Source organism: Mauremys reevesii, linkage group 11 (assembly GCF_016161935.1).
Source record: "Mauremys reevesii isolate NIE-2019 linkage group 11, ASM1616193v1, whole genome shotgun sequence".
NCBI lineage: Eukaryota > Metazoa > Chordata > Testudines > Geoemydidae > Mauremys > Mauremys reevesii.
In genome coordinates this window covers 54,784,526-54,810,526 of record NC_052633.1, presented here as the reverse complement: position 1 = coordinate 54,810,526, position 26,001 = coordinate 54,784,526, and the positions used below count along the sequence as shown (strand labels likewise).

At 40.1% G+C, this 26,001-nt stretch overlaps 1 protein-coding gene across 31 annotated transcripts in view; it reads right to left on the bottom strand.

The window, feature by feature from the left end:
- GTDC1 (glycosyltransferase like domain containing 1) overlaps positions 1–26,001 on the bottom strand; it is a 266,987-nt gene that overhangs the window by 182,857 nt on the left and 58,129 nt on the right. For 25 of the 31 annotated variants that reach the window (XR_005586243.1, XM_039495011.1, XM_039495008.1 and 22 more), the window contains one exon: positions 3,812–4,026. The exons of 5 other annotated variants lie outside the window; for them this stretch is intronic. Coding sequence is in view for 24 of the 26 variants with exons in the window: in XM_039495011.1 (XP_039350945.1) it covers positions 3,812–3,990 (179 nt within the window). In the remaining 2 variants the exon portion in view is untranslated. Of the gene's footprint in view, positions 1–3,811; positions 4,027–26,001 lie in introns of those variants that run through there. One more of the 31 variants, XM_039495037.1, reaches the window with a different exon arrangement.

Genomic DNA, 26,001 nt, shown 5'->3' with positions numbered 1-26,001 from the left:
TTTTACTGTACCTTCCAGACTGTGTAGTTTGGAATTTGCCTTCTGGAAACTGTACTATTCCTCCCACTCCTGATGTGAAGGAAAGAATCACTGAGATTCATCCATCCCTGTTTTCTCCCAGAAACCAGAAAAGTAGTGAAGAGAAATGCCTCACCCCTACTATGCAGAAACAGACAGAAGAGAGACAGGAAAAGGGGACATCTTTTTCAGAAACTGGGGAGGTGAGTCAAAAAAGCCCAATCCCTTTTGCTTCTTTGAGGGGCAGGGGAAGAAGAGGAGGAGAAGATCTACATTGTCTATAATGGAGTTGTAAATATGGAGTATCTTGAACTGATGCAAATTCAACTCAGACATCTCAGGTCAGGTCAGAGCACTGTGGAATGATCATATAGGTCTCTGCAAAGCAATTCTATGAAGTAAGTTCTTAAAAGTTAAGTATCACTGCTCTAGTATCTCAATCAATTACTCATCTTCAGGTTTACTCCCTAAATCCACTGAGATAGAAGGAAGGGCTCTTTTCCTGCCTGATCCTCATCAAGGTTTTGTCTTTCTTTAAGGAGACAAATGAAGATCTTCACTGGCTTAACTAGAGAATGTAACATTTAACTCAGCCCTGCATATCTGGCTGTTTTTTCTTTCCTCTGTAGAAAATCATCCATTGTGTGTCTGGGAAGTCATATAACCTTCTCAAAGTTGCAAATAAACTACACCCCCTGGGGCCCCATGTGCTGTGCCCTACCCTATGAAAACTGAAAGTGTCATCTCAATGACATCTCTTCAACATTTTTATTTCCAGGTGACTCCCAGAGGTCCTTCTTGGAAACACAAGGTGCTTGCTACCTTCCAAGTCATCAGGCCACACAATTTACAACATAGGTTAAAAACAATAAGACTAGCTTCATTGCTTATCACTGATTCAACTTTTAAGATTTCCCCAGGAGACTACACGTCTGCTCTCTGACAAGCAAATATAAGCAAATTGTTACCACTGAACTTGACTGGTCACAGTAAAACTTCTGAATTTAAAATTCAAGATTCTTGAGACCACTTCATGCTCTGCTTCAAAAGCATTTTTAGACAGCTTATTTAATAATACCTGAGCACTAGTTGGTGTGCTATCCTTTCCATGGTTAGCAATAGCAATTTTATTCTCAGGAGCATATACTAGTGCCATATAGATTTATATCAATATTGTTGGACATATAAACAGTCCTTTTATATAAACATCAACATCCTGAATAAAAGATAAATCTTGAAAGATAAATGGACAAAGAACATAAAAAAAAATCTTGGCAATACTCAATTACAAAGTGTTTCTGGATTTGAAACATTTGTGACCCTCCTTTTTCATAGGACAAACACACTGTAACAAAATATTTATGAAATGTTATTGATTTCTATTGAAGTGAAGATTTCACATGGAAGTAAAAACAATTCTTGATCTCAGGGCAACCGAGTCACAAACAATGCCAATATATGCAAATGTGATGTTTTCTATCACCTCTCCAGAATTAAGAAATATTTAAAAATCTCTCTCTAAATATATGTCTCTCAAAGTTTCCAGGGTGCAGTTTCACTCTCTTAATTCAGAGTCTCAACAATTTACTATGGGATGGGAAGCAGAGCCTAGTATTTGCTAGATGGGTGTTTAAATGATAGTTAAAAAGAAGTAAAAGAATCAAGGTTGTTGTCCACTAGGAGAAAGTGGAGTCAACCTTATAAGACAGACTGATTCATTTATATTTTCATTTAATAGAACAATATCTGAAACATCCAACTACAAACCAAACATAAGAAAATGTACCTATAGAGGTAGAAAGAACCTCTAATCAGTTTTCCTCTCACCAGTCACATCAGCACTTGTTGCTAATTATTTTATCTTGCATAAGATACAGTACATATCATACCCTTTTTAATATTGTATCTTTATGAACTTTGACTATTTGATTCTGTGTGATAAAACACTAACAACAGCGGCAAAGAAAACACTTTCCCCTCTTTAAGATGCTCTATTGGTTAGTTCAGATTTATTTGTTGTCAGTGAAGGTTATATTTGCACATAAGCCTATGACAGATTGCAAGTTTTTTAACTTTGAGCAAGTTTTCAAGCTGCTGGTATTTTTTCTTAAGATGTAGGTTACTTGACAAATTGGAGTTAAGTTATCTGGGGTCAATGTAACTGTAAGTTAAACTAATGAAGTGTATGCCTGTGAATGATGTCTGATTAGTTTAATACAGCTAGTGCTGGACAGCTTGGGCTGCTGACCTTGAAGGAGCATAGATTGCGTTGGAGGATGTGGTTGTGATGCAGAAGAAATTTACATAACAGTTTGTCATATATACTCCTCCAAAATAAAATTGTTGCAAAGGAAGAGTAATGCAAAACCCATACTCAAATGCCTCAAGCAAGAGTAAAAAAAATAGTTACAATAGTTTTGTAGCAGTTTATTAGAAATAAAAGCAAACAGCAAGCCCAGTAAAGGTGTATTTTCTACACTAGCATTTTATGTATTCAAACTGTTCATAAACTGTGTAAAATTAAATAATATGTTCCACAATTTGTGATGGATTCAGATTTAATGTTACATGTCCTTATGCAGCACAGGATATATGCTGCAAAAATCATTTTCCTCTCCATCTGTATCTACTATCTTTACTTGTTATCATTGGAAGTTGCAAACACTAGCCCCAGTTTTCAGCTGGGATCTGCTAGCATATACCTCTGCACTCAGGCAAAGGCCCACTGAAGTCAGTGGTATGCAGTGTAGGTGCAGAGGTCCATGCTATCAGATACCAATGCAGCTGGAGGGCTTTGGTGTAAGTAAATAAAGTGTTGACAGTAAAAAACCCACTTCACTGCTGAATCAGTGTTGTTCTCTTGTTTGCAGTCACTGAAATGTACACATCACCATTTGGTGCATTACTGTTTAACAGAATTATCATACAGAATCTTAACTGGTCGGGGGAAGGGGGCATGAGAAGGAGAAGATGAATGGCTGGTTTCAAGACCACCAAGTTTATAAGTGACTAGAAGTTTTCACTATATGATGGTCACTTGGTGGTCTGTGTGTATTTAGTTTGGTGGTCTCAGTTCAGATTCTAGTTGCTAGGTGTCCACACAGGGCTTACATTCTCATAGTATTTCCCAGAGCCCTCCACGTTTCCCCACCAACATGCTTTGAAACCTCCAGGGGAGCTGAAAATATTTACTGGAGCTCTGCTCCAGACAGCTCCAGCTGAATTTAAGCCCTGTGTCTACATAATAAAACAAACAATTTGACATTCTCATAGGTGGTCACATTACAGAGCTCAAGGTCTGAATAGTCACTAGACTGAACTACCCTCTCATTCCTTTAGGTAACACTTCCATACAGCATTCAGGTTACTCCACAGATAACTTGGACACTATGGAGAAGCTTGCACTGCATTACTCTGTGTATTACTCTGCCTGACCTGTGGAAAAATAGGACTTCAGCCTCAAAAGTAAGTCCTATCCCTTTCACCAGCTCTAAACTCATTAGAGAATTCAAAAGAAACACAGGCAGCAATTTGGCACAATTTAAGATAGAGACTTTGCAGTATTATAGATATAGACCCAATATTTTCTAGAGGCCTCTAAAAGGATGCCTGCAACTTTCCACAAACACAACCCAGCATGCAAAACAAGAAGGTCAATATCTCACCTCAGTGCCCATTTGCAAGTACACATGATTTTCTATGCAAAAAACCAGAAAGCTCAGTTTGAGAGACCTGGTTGAAGATCCTTTCATATTTTGACCTGTAAGATTATTTGTTACAGTACTATCTTTACCTGTAATTAGCATTAGCTGGCACTGTTTGCATGAAATAAAGGGCAGCAGTCCGTGCTCTCCAGTGCCATTTCTTTGCTGGGAGTGTGTAAAGGACACATTCTTCTATCTCCTCCTGTAGAAGATCTGCCAGCTGCTTGTGGGAACCACCATAAAAAGCTTCAATTAGAAGAATACTCATACTTGTACGTTTTTCAAATCTTCTTGGATTCTAAAACTGACAAAGACAAAGAAACCTTTTATTCCCAAAGTCTATTCTTTAGTGAGTTTTATTTTTTTAAAGTGTGTTAGACATAGATCATGAAAAAAACTCCTAACAACATATCTCTGCCAATGAATTCATTTTTATAAGAATTTAATCTCTTTGTTTCATGGTAATAGATATATATTTTTTTAAAAAGACTAATTAACAATTGGTATGATGAAAAAGGAAGGTGTCCATTAATCACAACAATATTCCATTAAAAACTAGCTATTTAGAATTTAACTCATAACTAAAATATACTGAATCTGTAAATGCTTAGATTTTGAATTTTACTTATTGGCTTTTTAAATAAGATATATTTGAAAACTGTTTATTTTGCAAAAGTTTTTTTTTAAATATATTTTCCTGTTCTGGAATTGAGGGCGGTGTCCATACAATTTTACCTTCTGACTGGTAGTACATAAAACTAAAAAGCATTTCAAACGTACCTCAGCCAAATTTGTTTCATAGTAAAGGCAATCTGGCAAAATAATTTAAAAGAAACATTATTGGGGGCAGCCTGGGGTACCCAATTTGAGTGTACCTCCACGACTCTGTTCCTTAGGTTACTGAAGACTGGGATCATCACTAAAATGACACTTGCAGACCCTATGGGAGATGCAAACTTCATTACTCTTGAATACTCCAAAATGGCTGAAACAGAACAATATTGTACTCTTAAGGAAGCTATCACACTTTCACCCACAGGGCTGCTGACACACAGGAAGCAAAAACACATTGCCCAAAATTAAGGGAAAGGTGAAAACCCTGTGACTATTGCTCATCTGTTTCATGAGTCACGTTTTGGGGTAGTGAAAAGCTGCTCTGTAGAGCTTAGGGATACTCCATTGAACAAAAATGTTAAAAACAAAACCATGATTAGGTATTTACCAGCAGTGTCTGCTGCTCTGATAACTTCCACTTCAGAACATACTATCGGGGCTGAGTAACACTGGGTCTGATTACTTTTTGTTTGTTTGTGCTTCAGACCGATGTTATATATTGTATGACTATACTGAGCACCCAATCCCTGACCCACAGTTTCTAGTAGTCGCTGGTTGTGATCCTAATCTTTTCAGCAACTCTGTTGGGGAGGGATGAGGGGATTCATAAATTATAACCCTTTACCAAAATCTAAATGATAGTTCTAGTCATTAAATATAAACTGGAGTTAATGTTTAAAGTACCTACAGTAATCAAGATTAAAAATGCCTTACAAGAATGTTGCAGCTATCAAAAAACAAGCTAATGAAAAAATCCCGAAATTCAGAGAGTTAAAAGATGGAATTTAAAAGAAACCTTTTGAATCAATGGCCCAGCATGGTCATAGGGGCTTTCGGTGCTGCTGGACTTGCTGTTTTTCAGATGAGACAAAGCTCAATTATTCACCTTTGCTAAAGAGCAAAGTGTTAGGAAATAAATATTTTCACACAGGAAGGGGGAGGGATGAAAAGGATTGGAGGGAAGCATTTTGCAAGTTTAACTCAGAAGAAAAGAGGGTACATGAAATGTCTGATAAATTCCACCACATCACTCATTAAAAAAGAGTCGAGGTTAATGTTAATTTAGAAGCTGCTCGAGGTAGTACAGTAGTTTGTTCATAAAACATCTGATCAAATTTCCTCATCAGACTAGTTATGAAAGCATTTTAACACCTAGTTTAACTGAATCAACAATGTACCCTTTGGTTTTATTTAGAATACTCTGCAACAGTTTTCTTTTTTTATGTTCCTTTCTGTGATAAAGAATGAGGCAAAAATTTGTTTCAGTTCTCAGGTTTCCTTCCTTTTAATAAAACAAAATGCTATGCAAATGTTAAAATAAACCCTTTTAGTGTGCTTCTGATTGAAAAATCTCAATTCTAACTTCTATTCTGCCTTGTCTGCTGGGTAGTTAAGGCTATTTGATTCTTGATACTCCGTGTACCTGGTGTATGTAGATCCCACTTTGTAAGGATTAAGAAGCAAGGATGAAAAATCACAAACAGCAGTCATTTTTTGAAAGATGATATGACACATAAAGGGTTTTTTGCACAAACTGCCTCGAATGGGGAAAACCCCAAGACAAATCAAGAAAGCATCAAAGGATCACTCACCAGCATTTGTAGAATTCTACTGTCATGTGCTCTACGTACTTTACCAGTTACATATATTAAACACAGATTAATAACAAGACAATCTAGAAGCCTATGCTTGGTGTTTTTTAAAGGTGCTACTAAAACAGAAAATATTAAATAATAAAGGACAGACAATGCAATTAGCCCCTGCAGTGCAAAATGATATCATTTAGGAATGATGGAAAACCCAGCCAAGTAATCTTATGTTTTAAAAACAGATGATGATAATGTACTGAAAATCACATTATTTTAAAAATAACTTGTATCTTTTGTAAATGTAAAAGGCTACAATGTACGTCAGATGAAGACATTTACCTCATATTTCGCATACAAGGTTTCCAGTTTTGTTCACATATCACAGTAACATCTATTATTCTTGCTTTATTTCCCTTGACCTAGCCAAGTTAAGGTAAATATGTACTATGTACTCCTTAGAGGTCTTGAAAAGCCACTGATGATAAATGGTCTGAAAACATTTACCCTATCTGATGGAATGCAATCCTCAATTAAATATAAATCATTCCAGGTATTCTTTTACCCATTTCAAAGAAAACAACAAATATTAGAAAAATATATCTGCTTCCCCATTCTCATTACAGTGTTTCCTCTCTCAAGGGTGGCTCTTTGGATCCAATAATTCTGCAAGTTACACTAATGGCTTGATTCTATTCTCAGGAGTGCTGTGCTGTGTAGCTTGAAAAATTTGCTTCACTGCATGTACCATATGCAGATCCAGTAGCAGATTCTTCAGGATACATATTAATAAGAGTCTACCTACTTGCAATAAGAACTAAGTCCCAAGTGAATGTTACATAAGCAATAACATGACTTGTGTGCAGTCATATTGGATACTCACACACCTTAGGTGTGGTGTGAGACATTTCTCCCCATTATTTCAACTCCCACCTCAAAAATACTGTCTCATAATAACGCTCCATATGGACACAATCAAGTCATGACTCAAGTGTCAGCCAGAGGGTGAGCATGTTGCAGAAGACTAAGTAAGGGGTCAGATACTGCCCATGCTAAATTCCTGAATGGACAGCTAAGGATTCCCCTCCAACCCCTTCAAAATCAATCAATCAATCAATCACTGGCTGACTTACAAGACCATGCAGCTAACACCACACTCTCCCATTTACAATATACCCCAAGCATGGTCAGGGGAGGAATAAGGGGATATGGCTGGAGCACACAATGCCCTTATGATCCCCAACTGACATAACAGTCTTTTAGGGATGTTTCAAACCAGTGTTACTTAGAGCAGCCCTGATGCTACTGTAAGTTATGCTGGGAGCCAAATCAGCACCTGGACAGGCCCAGAATCTGGGGGCAGGAGTAAAAAGATATTATAAGTCACCAAGTGCTGCTATATAAACCTAGGGACTTAGCTTTAAGTGTGTCTTCCCACTTATGAAATAAATGTGCTCTCTCAGCAATGACTGCAAACTTTGGGGAGTAAGTAGCCAGCTAGGGATCTAAACTCAGATTCCTGTGTAACAGCACAATGAACTGCCATTAACGTGACAGAGTAAGCAGTCAAATGTTTTTAACTTATCAGAACAATTGTTCTGAGAACTATAAAGAACTAGAATATAAATATATACGTTTGAAAAAAACAACATGAAAGAACATATGAGCAAGAAAGTTTACACTCTTCAACCAGTTACAGAAGCAGTAACTTTATACTCTTTTTGAACTCTAAGTAAACAGTTACTATAGTGTTTTTTGAAACCGAGGTAAGTACAGGAAACTTGTAATTTACCAGTGATTTATTAAGGAAGATACATTTATTCTGTCACTTATACATGAATGCGGTTTCACAAACGTCAGCATAGCTCACAGAAGAAAGACATAATTAGCCCTCTTCTTTGACTATTCAGGCAACATACATTACAGATCATGCTTAAATATCTGTCCAACAAAATATTTTAGTAATAACCCAAAACCAAAAGGAATAACTGTTAATATATTCCATAGGTACACAATTGCTATTAGTTATAGGAAATAAGGTATATGGTTTCAGTAATGATTGTTTCAACGGTTATAATCCCACACATATGAGAAATTTATTCCATCACCATATCCACAGCACACATGGTTCAACATTTTAAAAGTCAACTGACTACAAACGATATAAGGTGTGTAATGTGCATTTATATATATTTACAGTCTTTGATGATGGTTTGAGATAAACAGTACAATATTTAATATAGGAAAAGACTTTAAATGCTCTGCATTTTAGTAGAATGGGGTTTCCCAGATCGTTATTATAGAGGCTTTACCTTGATTCTTGTCTCCCTCCACCCTTTCTTCCAACCCCATACACACTTTAAAAGTAAGTGTTAATGCAGCATACTGAAAAAAACAATACTGAGAGAGTTTGCATTACCCACCCACTCATCTCAATGATTCATCAGGGAAACCCCAGTAGAAATATACCTTAAAATACTACAATCATATTTTAATATCTTAACTTATATTTAAATCAGCCAAAAAGCATAGAGTTAACAATTTCCTGTTGATCAAGTGTATACACATACAAAAGTAAGCATGCTATTGATTTATGTAGAGGAAACAAAATAAGACACAGGAATGCATTTTATTTTGAGAAACTGATAAATTGATGATTCAGCTTTATCTGAATACTGCAGTCTATGGTGCCGATTTGCTGATCAGAGGTCTGCACCAGTATTAATATTACTTTACTGGAGATAGCTGCAAGCAATGTTTTGCTGACCCATATGGTCTGAAAACAGGAATATAATGCCAAAGATAGGATGTGCCTCATCCAGAGTGAAGGCCAACTGCCTGGCCTTTTCACTGAACAGTACATTCTGGTTCACACAATCAATCAGACAGAATTATGCATCACATGGCCTTCTGTTGATATGATTTGTTACTTTATTTGTTCCTAGAATGCACTTTCAAACACCTGTATTAAGGATACCAGTATGTGGAAAATTCTGTACATGCTAAAATAGTATATATTGGATCCTATACCTTTAGTTCATCAATATCCTGAAAATGTTCTCTATGTGACCTAGATGCATATGTAAGCTCTGCTTTCTTCATATATTGACTGCTGCTTCCCAGCACAGTGAAAATAGAGGGCTTGTGGTGAAATCCTGGTCCTACTGAAAATCCCATTGACTTCAATAGTGCCAGGATTTCACCCATCAATTCTACATCCACATATTATTTATTTGAAGGTTCACTTGCAACACAGTTAAATCAAGCTTTGTTTAAAAGACCATTAAGTTGTTCTTTGATGGAATATTTTAAAATACATTGTGTAATAGTCTTAACTATTTAAAATAAATATTAGAAAGTATCCTTCTCCATAAATAAACTTTAAAATCTGTAGTTAATTTGTAATCATTTAACTCTCTTTCTATAAATCAGACCTGTATGCATCTTACTCTTATGCTTGTAAATCTATGGCCTCAACTCTCTAAACCACTTTCATTTTAATGTCAGGGTTGCACAGGCACTTACAGTTGAAACACTACTGACTGAAGATTCTACAGATTTAAAAGACTACAAGTAGTCCCACTGATATATTTTAAAGTAGGTTTTGAATTAAAACTCTTTAAGGTTTTATTTTAAAATAGTATTTGCTACCTTCAGAAAAGTGTTTGTGGTCAAATTAATTTAAAATATGAGTCTTGCATTCCTGACTAAGGTTGGAAAGTCTATATAAGTCTATCTAACTTCTTGTGCAAATGCATTTTTTAGATGTGAGGCTGCTGCTAAGAAGGCCCAATCCCCTGGTACATAGTCAGTGTGAATTCCCTGCTGTCATGGCAGATCATGGTCATGGGATGAGGTGATTGTAAAGTAACCACTGCCAAGCCAATTAAGTACCTTTAAGATCAAGATCAGAACCTTAAATTGGCTCTCAGATATGACAGGAAACCAGTACAATATGCAGTGAACAGTGCTAATGTATTCTTGTGGCTCTATGTTAGTTAAAAGATGGCTGCCACATGTTGTACCATCTCAAGTTTCATCATGGCATATCTATCAACTCCCTTGGAGCGTACTGGAGCAGTCAACCTGCACATGTCACTGTGGTCAGGTCGGCCTCTTGACCACCTGAAGAGAGTAAAAGGCATTTTTTACTCCAGATACGATTTGGGGGTCCATGGACAATAAAGGGCCAGAAAGACTACAATTATGGAAGCAGTACATACTTTTACAGTATAAAATTCCCATTTGTTTATTAGTGCTTAAAAAACTTCAAAATACCAGTCAATACAATAATTCAGCTTGCAGGAAGTGCAATATGGGAATTATTTTCTAACAAAGGTTTGGTTGCTTCTTTTCCTTCTTTCTTTCCCAACTACTACAGCAATATAAACAAGAGATTAGACCTGAAAATAAAATATGAGAAATTCAACAGATTTACAAAGTAATGTACAACAGTTCAGTATCATGTTTATAATAAATATTTCTCATTGTATATGTTCACTTGCTTTGGATGAAAAATTACTGCTTTCCACTCAAAGCCTAACTACTGTATTTGGCCTTTCCCAGAACACTACACAGGTGAGATTGAATTCATCCATCTTCAACCAGGCTGGAATAATAGCCAGACCCAGTCTATGCCTCATGTGGGGCTTCTGAGCCACTGACTGCATCTAGTCATGGATCCAGTGACCCAATCAAACAACTTTAATTGGGACCAGTGTGGAGTCTTCTTGCACAGCACATAAGGGGGTATAGTTGGTTTTGTGGACAGCCCTAATGTGACGTTTAGGTGGTGTGAAAGACCTTGAGCAGGCCACCACACCTCAGTTTTTTTTTTTACACCCCTGAGTGACATACGTTTTGCCGACATAAGTGGTAGTGTAGACACGGCCTCAGTGACAGTCCTTCAAGAAGGTGTCAAGCACCTTTCCTGGGCTGGGCCACTGTCTGGAATGCAATCAACAGGCTTGCCTTAAGGCAAATTTAGACAGGGGTTCAACACATTCAAATTATGAATTCTATTTTGTTGTTACACATATATTCCACTCTGTCACTTCTCTCTCCCCCTGCTCTCCATCAAAGATTAACAGAATCTAGTACTCTAGGGACATTTTCACACCTCCCTCAAAGATAGAGCATCTGCTCTCATGCGCTGTCAAGTGCACTCCTTTTAATATGAATTGCCTCCATGTCATAATGCTGGACCTCAAGATTCCACCTTAATAATTTGGCCTTAGACCCTTTTATTTGATGGAACCAGATGAGAGGCATTTGGTTCACCTAAATAGATATGGCAGTAGTTTTTTAAGTGTCCCCCCAGTGCCAAGACACTCCTTTCAATAGCTACATAGTTTCTTTCTCAGTGGAGCAATTTTTTGCTTAAATACACAATCAGATGCCTTTCCCCCTTTGAACTTGTTTGCATCAGCACAGCACCTAGCTCAGTGGTACTGGCATCTGTGAAAAAACACAGAAGGTTTGTCAAACTCCGGGTTTTCCAGAACTGAATCTTGATGCAGGGCTCCTTTCAGTTTACAGGAGACCCTTTAACACTTCAATTCAATCCACTTTTTCAGGTTTACTCTTTTTATACAGTGTGGTGATGGGAGCAGTCAATAAGCAAAAGTGAGGGACAAATCTCCTGTAATACCCTGTCATCCTAATAAAGCACTGTGTCTGTTTCCTGCTCTCGACAGCAGGCCAATTCTTAAAAGCCACTACCTTTGAAGGCTGTGGCCCAATGCAACCGCTTCTCACTCTGTGGCTCAGATAGACCATTTCTATTATGCCCACTTTACACTTCTCCTTTACAGTCAGTCCTGCAGTCTGAATGTGGTACAGCACCCTCCCAAAATTGGAAACATGCTCCTCCCAAGTCTCACTAAAGATACAAATATAATCTAGATATGCAAGGGCAAATTCCGCAGACTCACCCAGTAACTGATGTACCAGATGCTGACAAGTAGCAGGGGCCTCTTCGAGGCCAAGAGGTAAAAAGGGAACTGAGAGCCACATAGGGGTGGTAAATGCAGATTTAAGTCTGGTATCAGGGTTTAAAGGCACCTTTCAATAACCCACAGTGATGTCAATTGTGGTAAGGTATCTTGTTGTGCACTCTCCAACTTATCTAGGATCTCATCTGTCATAGGTACGCATCAGAAACTGTGAAGGCATTAAGCTTTGCGTAATCCACGCAGAATGTGATAGTCTCATCCTTCCTAGGTATCAGCTCAATGGGTGATGTCCACAGATGGTATGAAGGTTGAATTCCAGCATGCCTTTGACCTCCTTTTCCAGGTCTTGAGTTACTTTCCCAGTGGCTCTGAAAGGAAAGCTGCTAATTGAACTCTGTCTTCCGCACTGTGGGTACAAAAGTCATATGTCCAGACTTTTGGACACTTGTTTGTAAGCCTTCAGCCCCTTTCATCTGCACTTGTTATTCAAGGATCAGGTGTTTGTAAAGCTGCATGGAGTCCAGGGAAGGACTGGACCCTGTTTCTGTCATCAGATTTACTAGGGGTTTCTCTAACTCCCCATCCTCCTATCGCCCACCTACTGCTAGGACCATATTCTCCATACTGAAGTATGTTTTCTTCATTTTCACATGATATACCCTGTGCTGATGGGAAGGACTAGATGACTTAGTATTATCTAACTGAGCTGCTTGATGATTATAAAGGGCTCTTCCTGGCAATCTGGAGTTTATCCACCACACCACAACCAACACCACAACTTTATCCCCCATTCCTTATGATCTGGCATGTGTGATGCAGTCACACCAGCCCAGTATCTCCTGGGCTTTAGCTATGTTCTCCCTGACATGACATTTGAAAGCCTGTCCTGATAAATCAACATATACTCCACCACTAATTCCCCCTCACGAGAAGCACTGCTCTCGCATTCAGTGCTCATTAGATATAAGGATCCTTGCACCCTCCTTCCAAAGAGCGGTTCAAAAGGGACACTTCTCTACAGGCAAAAAATAAATAAAGTAAACCGTTATCCCAATCATGTGAGTGCTGATCTGCAAAGGTTTTCAGCATCATTTTAAGTGTCTCAATAAACCCCTCCTGTTGTTTTGAGGGTGATATACAGAGGCCTAGAACCGTCTGACCTTTTATTTCTCCCATAAGCCCTGGTGAAGGGCAGACATAAAACTGGTTCATTGGTCCACGAGGACATTGCTGGACATATTGTTGACAGAACATCAGCAACCATGTCTGCCTCGCTGGAGTACAGAGCTACAGCCTTGGGTCAGCAAGTAGCACAGTCTCCCACGACCAAAGGCTATTTCTTTCCTTTCAAGGTCACTTTGCTAAGAGGCCCCACAATATCCATGGCCACACCCTGAAAAGGTTCTATTATAAGCAGTGACATTGTGGCTGTTTTACACTCATCTCAGGCTTTTCCCACCCTCTAGCAGGGATCATATGTTTTGCAATAATTTTTAATTGCCTCAAAGACTCCAGACCAGTAAAAATTCTGCGTCTGTGTTTTGTGCACTGCATCCCCAGATGTTGTGTGTCAAGTTTAACAGCTTAAGGTGGTGCTTTTGGGGCACCATCCTCTCCTAACATCTCAACTCTCAATCTCCCCTGAGATTCCCTATAAAGGAGTCTATTCCCTATAGAGGAATCTATTATTCCTCAGGTATCTCTCCCTGCATTACTCAGGCAGAGAGTTTGCAGAGCTGGGATTGGTCAAGGCAGCCCTCAGCTTCTTTAAGGAGGGGTCTGACAACCAGGGTCCAGACACCTCAAGTGGAAAACAGGGGGTCTGAACCCCAAAGAATAAGCAATCCAATCAACTGGTTGTATGCAATGTTATTGTGTATAATTATACGTCCAGTAAGGTCTTTTATGAAAGTACATAATGTTCTAGTTATTAGGTGATACGTATACAGATAATGGTTATGAATAGATACAAGTCATAACTATAACTGTGATGCAACTATACACTTCACACAACAGGGGGTGAAGCAATCAAGCAGGGCAGGGGCACTTCCCAGGCTAGTTGTTTACATGAAACCAACTCAAGTTCTCATTCACTGTACAGCCAGGAAGACACAAATTGTGGACCATTAAAGTTAATGGAAAAACACTGAAAATGAAAAGAAAACCCCAGTCTTAGAAAACTGAGAAAGAAGGGAGTTTCCCCCAGTCTGTACAACCATGAGTCATCACGCCAGGAGAAAGGGAAGGGAGAAGAGAGAGAGAGAGAGAGAGGGAAAAAAAACCTTTTAAAAACATGCTTGAGTTTGAGGTTTCTATGCAGAAATGGAGGGCCAGCATAGCTTGCCAACCCTCGAGGATTGTCCTGGAGTCTCCAGGAATTAAAGATTAATCTTTAATTAAAGATTATGTCATGTGACGATTACATCCAGGAATATGGCCAACTAAAATTGGCAACCCTAGCCAGCATCTAAGCAGGGTACTGTCTGAGAAACACTGAATACCCTCTAGGACAGAGGGCACGCTGGGAAATTGCTCAGAAGCAATAGGTAATTCACATTATAAAAGGGAATTTAGCTAACAGAGGTGTACATCTTGCGATGGCATCTTTATGTGTATTTTCTGTGTAACTTGCGCTGCCTTTCCTTACTATTTCATCTTTGAATCTATGATTTTTCTATTAAATAAACTTTTCATTTATTTTTACCCCAAGCAGGTCTCTGTTGTACAAACTGTGTGCGCCAAAGTCAACTGATAATTGGGAGTAGGTTTCATTCCTTTGAGGGTGATGAACAAGGGAAAAAGTCCGAGTATCTAGTAGATAAGAATTTGGGAAGATGGATTTTGGGGGACTTGGAATCAGAAGGGGTTGTTGAGGTCATCCTGCATGGAGTAACCAGGGAGGGAGAAACCAGGGTGAGGCCTTATGCTTCTAAGCTGGCTATTGGTGTCAGAGCCACGAGCAATAGCAGCATATAATTAAGGCACCCTAAATTACGAAGCAGGCACTTAGCTGCTGGGGCAGGGAGTATAGCCTGCTCCTCCCCGTTATCCTTAGTTTTCCCGGTCTTAACTAAGATCTCAACTCCAGCAACACCCAACTCTGCCCCAGGACACACATGCTCACAGCCTGGGGACAGTGACTCTGTCTTCCAGTCTGTCCACCTGCACTCCTTTGTCAAGGCTCTCTGGCTCTTGCTCCTTGTAAGAACCAAAGTGCTGCAAGTTCTATAAGGCCAAGAGTCCAAACCAGTCACAAGCAGTACCTCCATTTGTAGATGTTCATATAGCCCAATGTCCTTGGGTGCCTCCATCCCACTTTCATATATATGTTAACTACAGATACATTAAGTGGAAGACCCCCTAACCTCTGCAGTGTTTTGTACTTATTGACAAAAATCTTATCCAGATTCACCACACAGGTCTGAGTTAGAGTCACCTAGGCACCTGTATCCCTCCAACCCTGGACCTTTTCCTGGCCACTGCTACTAGGACAAAATGCCTGTGGTCACCCCATTTAGGTCTGAAATTGCCATGTTCACAGGCTGTACTGATGAGGCAACATCCTGGCCACCTGCTACTGGATTGCCAACATGTTAGCCTACGGTGCTGTATTGCCAGCCCCTTGGCACATAGTCACTGAGTGCCCTTGTGCCGTGTCCCCTAACAGGTAAAACTACTCAGATCCCTGGGATTTATTTTTGAGGGTTAGTTTGGAGCTGCTTCTCCTTCCAGCTTGGGTTTTCTCACTTCCCATTTCTGGGCAGCATCCATGTGTCCCCAGTCCTGAGTCTCATGAATGAGTCATTCTCCCTCGGGCTTCTAAAAAAGACCTGCTATCTACATACTCACCAGCCAGCTGGCCTGTGGGACAGAGGTCCCTCTGCTTCTTATCGACTAGCCACATTTTTGGATCATGTGAGCATAAATCATAAACCTATTCCAATCCAAACAGTTCATACAACTAATCTTGGGTAGTGATCCCCAAACATTTGAACCATTTGCGAAGATAATTGCCCAGCTAAGTTACCCACCTCCATGCAAGTCATCCTCTAAGTATTTTGAGATTCCTGAAACCTTTCCCAATAAGCCTATTTGGTTAGTTCATATTGGAGAACCTAGACCACACTGTCGGTCCCTTCCTAGACCACACTGTCGGTCCCTTCCATTCGGCTGTAGACATCTACAGCTTTTCTCCCAAGAAAGGAAGTTAGCCAATCCACTGGGAATACCCTGTTCAATTCAAAAGCCCTAAAGAGATATCCCTGTTTCTTAAACTGGCGCAACAATTTAACATCTATCAAATATAGCATTTTTAATTCATAATCTGAGACATGTCCCTGTCTATCACATATTTTATTATATATCATATCTATCTATGTGTGTGTTTACATATACACATAGAGGCACAATTTTGGATCAGATTCTCTGCACACAGTGGACGGGTGGGCCCATCAGGGAGCCAAACATGGCTTCCTGCTTCTCAGAGTGGATTTATACCTGGGCCAACTATAGGTTAGTGCCACTTACTTGCCTGGTTGGCCCTGCTGGCCCTAGCTAGATTCAGCTGGTTTTGGTCCCTTTGCATTGCCACAACAGCTCAAAGGGGCTAGAATATCCTGCCATCCGGCCTATTTTGTGCATGTGTGTGCATATAGATATGTATGGGTGCCTATAAAGTGCAAATAGCTATATTAAAATCATTAAAGGCTTAAACTCAATAAAGTCTGCAAATTCAGAATTAGCTATCATCTCACAATTCACATAAATTCCCAGACGTAGAACTCTTAGATCACTTCTATGTGCTCACATGCAAGATTTTGGGCAGGCTTGTATATGATATATGAGATTGCGAACTAAGCCCTAGCAACATCTAAGACAACACAAATTAAGGACACAATAGAATTTTAAAATAATTGCTGCTCCATGAAGACAAGCCCAAAGTTATGGCGTAAAAATGTCAAAATGACCATTAATCCACAGACCCCCCTGAGACAACAGACCGCAACAATTCTGTGATGAGATGTCCAACCCCTGGGGCCTGAACAGATAAAATAGGCCAATTAACCTCATAGGATACACCTGGAAGAGAACCAGGGACTGATAAGGCCTAATGGCTGATGAAGCCCACCTGGGGAAGGAGCTGGGCTAGCCTTATAAAGTTGGTGATAGGAGAGAGTTGCAAGGACCGAGTCTGCAGTCACTCCCTAAGGAGGAGGGGAGTTGGCTAGATACAAGGAGAGTTCTAGGGAGGCTCCTTTTGGAGTTGACACATTTTAAAAGAAACATGTTGTAAAACTTGTGCATTATACAGTGCATGCAAGGTCAGCAATCATGCTATAAATCCTTGTGAAAAAGTTGTTAATGCATGTGCACAATAGATGCACTTTAAACCTCAATATTTCAGCTTTTTTTTTTAAATATGCCAAGGCACTAATGGGCAGCATAATTTAATGTTAATAAAATTAAATTTGTTTTTGAATTATGAGAAAACAAAAAATGTTCAACATCCAAAATGTTCTTCATTTCTTTCCAGTAGCAAACAGAGTTGAATCAGAAATTTTTTTTTTACTTACAAGCTAAGGCTTGGTCTACACTAGCAACTTATGTCAGTCTACCCACTTTGTTCTGGGGTGTGGAAAATCCACACCCCTGGGTGGCGCAGTGACACCAACCTAACTCCTGGCATAGATACTGCTATGTCGATGGGACCCGTCGACATAGCTACCACCTCTCAGGAGGTGAAGTACCTATGCTGATGGGAGAAGCCCTCCCATTGGTGTAGGTAGTGTCTTCACTGAAGCGCTACAGCAGTGCAGCTACGCTGCTGCAGCCTTTTAAGCGCAGACAAGCCCTAAATCATAGAATAGCAACTGTATTCGATACTGATACTAGCAACTCTCGTTCAACATCTTTAAAGAGCTTATTCCTTACTAAAGCATAATTGTTGGAAAGTCTCTTTCTCCAAATGAGAGAAACGTATCACATTTTCAGTTAATTCAAAAGCAGATATAGTAGTTACTTCAGTGAGGAGGTATCCATCTCACTTTGGAATATGGCTCCCCAAGCAAACATGGGTCACTTTCCCTTTAGTCAAGAGAAATTTCATTGATCAACTGACTCCCATTGCACAATAAGCAGTGATCAGAGCAGAGAATGTGGTTTCTGCATTTGTAAAAATGTATTACTTACATTAACTAAATTACCTCCTGGGGTGTGGCGGGAGGGCTTAATCAATGTCTGTATACTACTCTGATAACTTCAGATGAATAAGTAGCATTGCTACATTTAATTAGAAACAAATCGTTTTGGACACTAAGGCAGAAAAAGAAGAGGAAAAGGTCCTCCGAGGTAAGGAAGCCAGAGGACAAGTAGTGTGGCGGAGGACACATGCTAAAGAAAGGAAATGAGAATTCTGCGAGTAAATTTTCTCTTGCGTCCCCTCTCAAAATATCTGAGTATATTAACCAAAGCAATAAAAGGATTGGAGGTGGGTATACTGTGTAGTATTTGAGTATTGACAGAGCCAATATCTTAGAAAATTGGTCAAATGTATCTTGATAAAACCCTTCATATAATAACAACTTTTTCAAAGTGCATAGTGAAGCATACAATATATCCAATGTGAGAATTACAATCTTTAGGAACTATTTGCCATCTAAGTTCCCTCTAAGCTGTGCAGCCGCGCAGCAGCCTATTAAGTGCCGCGCAAGCACTCAGGGCTGTGGCTGGGAGAGATGCCTCTCCACCAGCCCTGGACCTGCCGAGGCTGGGGGAGAAGTGCCCCAACCCAGCCCTGGCCAGGACCTGCCACAGCCAGGGGAGAGGCGCTCCAGCTCCAACCCAGCCCCAAAACTGCTGCGGCTGGGGGAGAGGCACCTCTCCCCACCCCAGCCCAGGTGCTTCCGCAGGGAGAGAAAGTTGGGCAGAGAGAGCTGGGAGGAGTCCTCTCTCCCTGCTGTAACCCCGGGGCAGCCTGCACCCAAACCCTTCATCCCCAGCCTCACCCCACAGCCTGCACCCCCAGCCGGAGCCTTCACCCTCCCCCTGCACCTCAACCCTCTGCCCAGCTGACACCCCTCCTGCACCCAAATCCCTCAGCCCCACCCCCACCACATGAATTTTGTTATGTGCACCAAGGTGGAGGTGATGTGTCACACATCACCTCCACCTTGGTGCACATAAAATTCATTCTGCACATGCGCAGGAAAAATTAGAGGGCATGCTGCCATTAAACTCAAATATCAGGAAAGAATGATCCTTTACTACAGTATATGTAATTAATTGTTGGTTTACACAGTATGAGGATTATATCTGCAATTCTTGCAGACTGGGTGTGACTTCAAGAACTTTCTTCTACAATATTGTTAATTCCTATTATCTTGATGGCTTACATTAAGTTTAAATGGATGAAAGACGCTTGATTTAGAATATCTCTGAGTGGAAAGGAAACTAATAGGTGTGGTAATGGGAGATGTAGCACTATTTTTAAACTTGACAGGAGACATATTAGTAGCTACTTCCCTATTATAGAAAAGGAGTCAGTCTGGTAATAATAGGCTGGCATTCTGAAATACCTTCGATATATTAGGATCTTGATGAGAAATGGGGTCTACAGTCTATGATTTCCAGCAGTTCTGAAGTTATGACCAGTTTAGGTGAAGGAAGAGTAAGTATACCTAGTCTGGATGTATCTGAAGATGGCGCTTGAAAAAAAATGGCTTTTTATTCTTTTCACTTTTAACTTTTCGTTTGAAATATTTAAATGTATAGTTTGCAGACATCTAGTAGCCTTAATGGCTGCTATCAAGGTGTTTCATCTCAATCAATGGATTTGGCAAGTGAACTTATTTCATTTGCAGAAAGAGGTTTTCTTGTTTTCTCCTATTTTATCTGTATTTAGGAAAGAACTTGGAGCACACCAGCCACAGCAATTTCTTACTTAAGAAGTAAAAGTGTAAGTTTTATCTGCAGAATCTGCAATCTTGTCATGTAATATTGATATTTTTTGTACTCAAGATGCCCTTTTTCACAAAGTCTGGGAGTCAAAGTTACTGAAATTGTTCATTTTCCTTTTGGGGGTCTGAGATCTTTGGTTAGAACTCTTAAATGACTACTAGCCAGAGTAGTGTTAGAGATGGAATCTAGTAACTTGAAATACTGTCTAAATGAAAACAGGGTTTATGCTTTCTTTAAGCATAACTTCAAACATATCTGTATCCACAATAAGGAAAGGATTAATTTTATTCTCAGTCCTATGACATCTAGTAAAATTCCTAAATATGAGGATTATACAATGACAACCTAAGGAGTGGAGGAGCTTTGTCGCTGCCCTAATCGCCAGAGGCGTAATGGGAACATGACGATGATGATGATGAACTGAAGAAAATTCACAACAGATTCCACTGCAGTTTCTTCAATGAAAATCAGTCATGTTGTATGGTGGCCACCAAAAAGAGGATTAAAGACATCCTTTTTACTCACCTGAAGAGCTATAAAACACAAGCAATTTAAAATGATAATCATGAGGATTTCTCAAACCACAAAAACTCTCTTCAAGCGAGTGGAATGAATCATCAGAATTTGATTTGTTCCAAGGATCTATATTAAATTGAAGTATTAGATTTCTATGGTAATTTAGGTATGACATTCTTGTGATTTTACAAGCTGCTTTCAAGGCTGCAGTTACTCAAATGGAATTGTCAGGTGGAAATTTCTTTTGATCCTCTGTACAGATCCTGTCCTTTCAAACAAAGAGTGTTGAACCAACTATTCCAATTCTAACATTCTGAAAACAGAAGTCAATTATATAACACCTGTGGATCTTGTGTCCGGTCAGCATTATGCTAATTATTTTTGTGGAAAAACCTCTTGAAAGCTTTCAGAGATTTGGTATAAAGTGTCAAAGGACACTTAAGGAGGATTTAATATTATTTTATTAGAAGATTTCTTCCCATTATGAGAATATTTCTGTTTATATTCTATCTTAGATTCATGCACTGTTCTTTAGATTACAGAATGGTATCGCTCCTTTGCTTAAAAGAACAATCTGGGTATGTCATAAACAGATAGTTAAGGGTTAATGTCTCTTTCACCTGTAAAGGGTTAAGAAGCTCAGTAAACCTGGCTGACACCTGACCAGAGGACCAATAGGGGGACAAGACACTTTCAAATCTTGGTGGAGGGAGTTCTTTGTTTGTGTTCTTTGTTTTGGGGGTTGTTCGTTCTCGGGACTGAGAGGGACCAGACGTCAATCCAGGCTCTCCAAATCTTTCTGAATCAGTCTCTCATGTTCAAACTTGTAAGTAGCACAGGCAAGGCATGTTAGTCTTATTTTTGTTTTCACGACCTGTAAATGTTTCTTTTTGCTGGAAGGATTTTTACCTCTGTTTGCTGTAACTTTGAACCTGAGGCTAGAGGGGGTTTCCTCTCGGCTATATGAATCTAAGTACCCTGTAAAGTATTTTCCATCCTGATTTTACAGAGATGATTTTTACCTTTCTTTTTCTTTAATTAAAAGTTTTCTTTTTAAGAACCTGATTGATTTTTCTTTGTTTTAAGATCCAGGGAATTGGGTCTGAACTCACCAGGAGTTGGTGGGGGAAAGGAGGGGAGGAATGGTTAATTTCTCCTTGTTTTAAGATCCAAGGGGTTTGGATCTGTGTTCCCCAGGGAAGGTTTGAGGGGAGGACAGAAAGTGTGCCAGACACTGATTTCTGGCTGGTGGCAGCGATACCAGATCTAAGCTAGGAATTAAGCTTAGAAGGGTCCATGCAGGTCCCCACATCTGTACCCTAAAGTTCAGAGTGGGGGAGGAAACCTTGACAGGGTATAACATGAAAAGTTATCAAATATGGTGGACAAAGAGGTTTGGCACCGTGAATGATGATTTCTAAAGGATCTCATTATATAATTCTAGCATAAAACTCTTGAAAGTATCTGGATAAGTCAGCAGTATTAACTGCTTCTGAAAATTTCTAGGTACATCCAGATAGAATGTACTACATATATTCTATTGTCATAGGATGTCAGTATAGAAGTTGTGATGGCACAAGTTAAAGGAGATCACCCGATAGCGTTGGCTAACTGAAAAGGCAACAGATACCTACTGAAAACAAGAAGATACAGAATTTACTTTTCTTCTGCAATAAACCTCATTTTGCCATCTGTGAAAAGCAGCAGAGAAGAAATAACAAACAGAGGAAGCATCAGAAGTATGAGAAGGCAACTGAGTCATTGTCTTAACTCATCCCCCTCTTTTGCCTTTTTCTGTAAGTCTTGCAGGGATGGAGGAATGAGCTTCAGCAGCTAGCAGCAACATAGGAAAAAACTTAATTGTATAAGGAAGCTTAGCTTTGGCATACTAATATATTATCAGGTAAATTTTTTATTGTGGGTGAAGGTACACAAAGTACTTTGAAACAATTCTCTGGCCCAGTTCAGCAGAACAAAGGGAGTGGTTGCTGCCCTAAACTCTCCCACTGAGGATTTCCCTGGCAGTAGAGAGTCCCTAAAAGGCATAGAGCCAGTTTAGCTAGCTCCTATGCTGCCATCTCCCATCCAATCTTAAGGTGACAGGGAGTTATGGACCATGGCCAGGTTGTGATCTCTGGCTATCTACAGATGGCAAAATGTTCCCTTGAGAATTATGACCAGCTGACTGGAGTCAGAGCAACTTTCTGATGGAATCATTGCCCAGCATAGCCAGTCGAAGAGTCAGTGAACTGGAATCAGCTCTCTTTCTACTGCACCCAATAGAAACTGGGCACACCAGATAATCTGAGCCCGGAAAACTGCAAACATTGAGAGGGTTCTGATAAAGTTTACACCAATCTGAAGCCTGAAAAAACAGTTACCTACCTTTTTATAACTATTGTTCTTCGAGATGCGTTACTCATGTCCATTCCATTTTAGGTGTGTACGCGCCCATGTGCACAGTTGTTGGAGACTTTTGCCTTAGCAGTATCCGTAGGATCGGCTGTGGCACCCTCTGTGGTGCCACACTCACACGCTGGTATATCAGGCACTGCTGACCCTACGCCCTCTTAGTTCCTTCTTGCCAGCAACTCCGACAGAGTGGCAGGAGGGCAGGTAATGGAATGGACATGAGCAATACATTGAGAAGAACGACAGTTATGAAAAAATAGGTAATCATTTTTTCTTCTTTGAGTGCTTGCTCATGTCGTTCTATTCTAGATAACTCACAAGCAGTGAGGTGGGCTTCGAGTTCACAGTCGTGCAGCTTGTAATACTGCCCTACCGAAGCGGGCGTCGTCTCAGGCTTGCTGGGTAAGCGCATAGTGAGACATGAACGTGTGAATGGATGACCAGGTGGTGACCCTGCAGATAACTGGAATTGGCACATGGGCCAGGAAGCCAACAACCAGGCTTGTGCTCTAGCTGACTGGATGGCTACAATAACCGGTGGAGGCACCTTCTCCTGTTCATAGCAAAATCAGATGCAGGCAGTGATCTAAGATTAAATTCTCTGGGTGGACACTCGAAAACCTTTCATCCTATCTGCCATCACGATGAACAACTTGCGAAATGGCTTGGTCCTCTCAATGTAGAAGTCTAGTGCTCTCCTGACGTTCCAACCTATGTTCCTCCTCAGACTTACGAGGCTTTGAGAAGATTGGCAAAAATATGTCCTGGTTCATGTGAAATTGCAAAACCACCTTGGGCAGGAAAGCCTGATGCAGCCGCAGCTGGACCTTGTCCTTGAAAAACACTGTATAGGGTGGCTCCGTGATAAGTGCCCTAATCTCAGAGACCCTTCAGGCAGAAGTTATCACCACCAGGAATGACCCCTTCCAGGAGAAGGGTCATTCATGAGCTGCACAAGCACCAGATTCAGGTCCCATGAAGGAACTGGGTTCCAGACCTGGGGGTAGAGTTGCTCCAGATGTTTCAAGAACCAGACGGTCATGTTATGATTGAAGACCGACTTTACCTGGAACGGAGATTGAAAGGCTAATATGGCAGCTGAGTGGTCCTTAATGGATAAAAGGGACAAGTCCTGGAGCTCGAGATGCATAAGGTAGTCCAGGATCGACTGCAGCTATTACAAACAGCATCAACAGGCCTCCAGAACTGTTAATAGCTCATGCTACTTATAAATACCACTAGCACACAGAAAGCGCTTAAATCGCTGTGAGATTGTCATAGACACCAGCGCTTACAAACACTGGGTGTGTTATAGCGACTGGATTACACTGATTTAAAAGTGCTTGGTTTATAACAGCCAAGTTACTTTTTCCAAGCATAGGGTGTGGTATAATAATAAAGGGCTTAAATCACTGAGAAACTTTGCCAGTTTATCAGCAGTACATAGAACAGCCATGAGTCCTTTTCTCCTCGGTAAACGTACTCAAAAACAATGTTGGCACAACAGCAACATTTATAAAACTCTCCAGGTGCCTTGTGACACCTACAATATCCATCATTGTTATGGATGAAAGCTGAGATTTTTTGCTGAAGGGGCCTCCATTTCACATGCTACAACAAATACATATTAGGCCTATAAGACCTCCTTGCCGACCTCACACACATCATCACACAAATTGCAAAGGAAAAAAGGAACAGGGTGAAAATAGCAACTTTTTTAAAATTACTTTGGTTCTGCCTCCTCTTCCAGTTGATGGAGGAAGGCTGAAGATCTGTAATCCACCCCTGCCCTCAATAATAGCTATACCTTCCTCCAGCTCTGTGTCATGTCATACATCATCACTTTTAAGCAGAGTCTCCACTGCCTAAATGTGAAGGCACTATACCATGTTGTGTTAATGCCCCCCTGAAAGTTAAAAGCAACAGCTACTCAGGCTGCCACTATCCCTCTTCTGGCAAAGCAGCAGTAAGGAATACTACTGATATAAGATGTCTACTGTGAAAATAGCTTGCAATGAGCTACCAATGTGTTCCGGTTTATTTACACAGACCTACTTGATCCCTATGTAGTGGAATACATAATGTAAAACTAGATAGTGACCAGGGTGTGCACTGAAGGATGATCTGCTTGATCTGTTGCAGCTATTATACCATCCTTCTCCATCCACACTTGTGTTGAACCAGCGGAGACTGGCACAGCAATGGACCACATGGTGGTTCTCCTTGTTTGGAGTAAACCTAATCCAAACAGTGGTTGTAATGTGTTTGCACAGTTGGGAGCATTTTCTTTAGCAGACATGAGGTTATTACAAACATGCTAGGACAGACACACACTGATCAACGTGCCAAATTTCTCTAGTGTAGACAGTGCCCAGGAGAGCTGGTTCAGGCTGCTGCTTCTACCTTCCAGTATCCTCCAGAAAAGAAGTAGAGTTTAAAATGAAAGCAATTCTAACCAGCTGCTTCTTCTACCACCAAGGAAGAGGGAGGCTGAGCAACGTTCCTCATGTACTTTGAGTATGTAAGGGTGAGAGAAAGAGACACTGGAGAACCTTGATTTGACGTATCTTTTTTCCTCTGGTCAATCTCTGGGTAACTATTTTCTTAATTTTAATGGAAACATTTGATTGAGCAAGCTAATAGAAAATGTCTTATATTTCAATGTTGTTGTTTTTTTAAAGTTCATCATAAGCCACATTATAAGCACTCCAGGCTGTGTGCTCAACAGCCAATAAATGCACAGCTCCCAGTGCTGAGGCATTGGACATTAGCACATCCAAGGTGTGTATTTCTTGGCTGATAAATGCAGACATAGTCATGTGTTTTTGCTTATTTATAAACACAGCTGACATACTGTTGACCTTTATAACATTTGCCAGGTGCCTGATGACACCTATAATGTCTGTTGACGTGCCAGAAACATTTATAAAGTTTGCCAGGTGGCTCACAACACTTTTGTCCATGGGGAGACCTTACAGCATTCCCAACTTTAAGAAATTTGACTGTCAATATGTTTTAAAA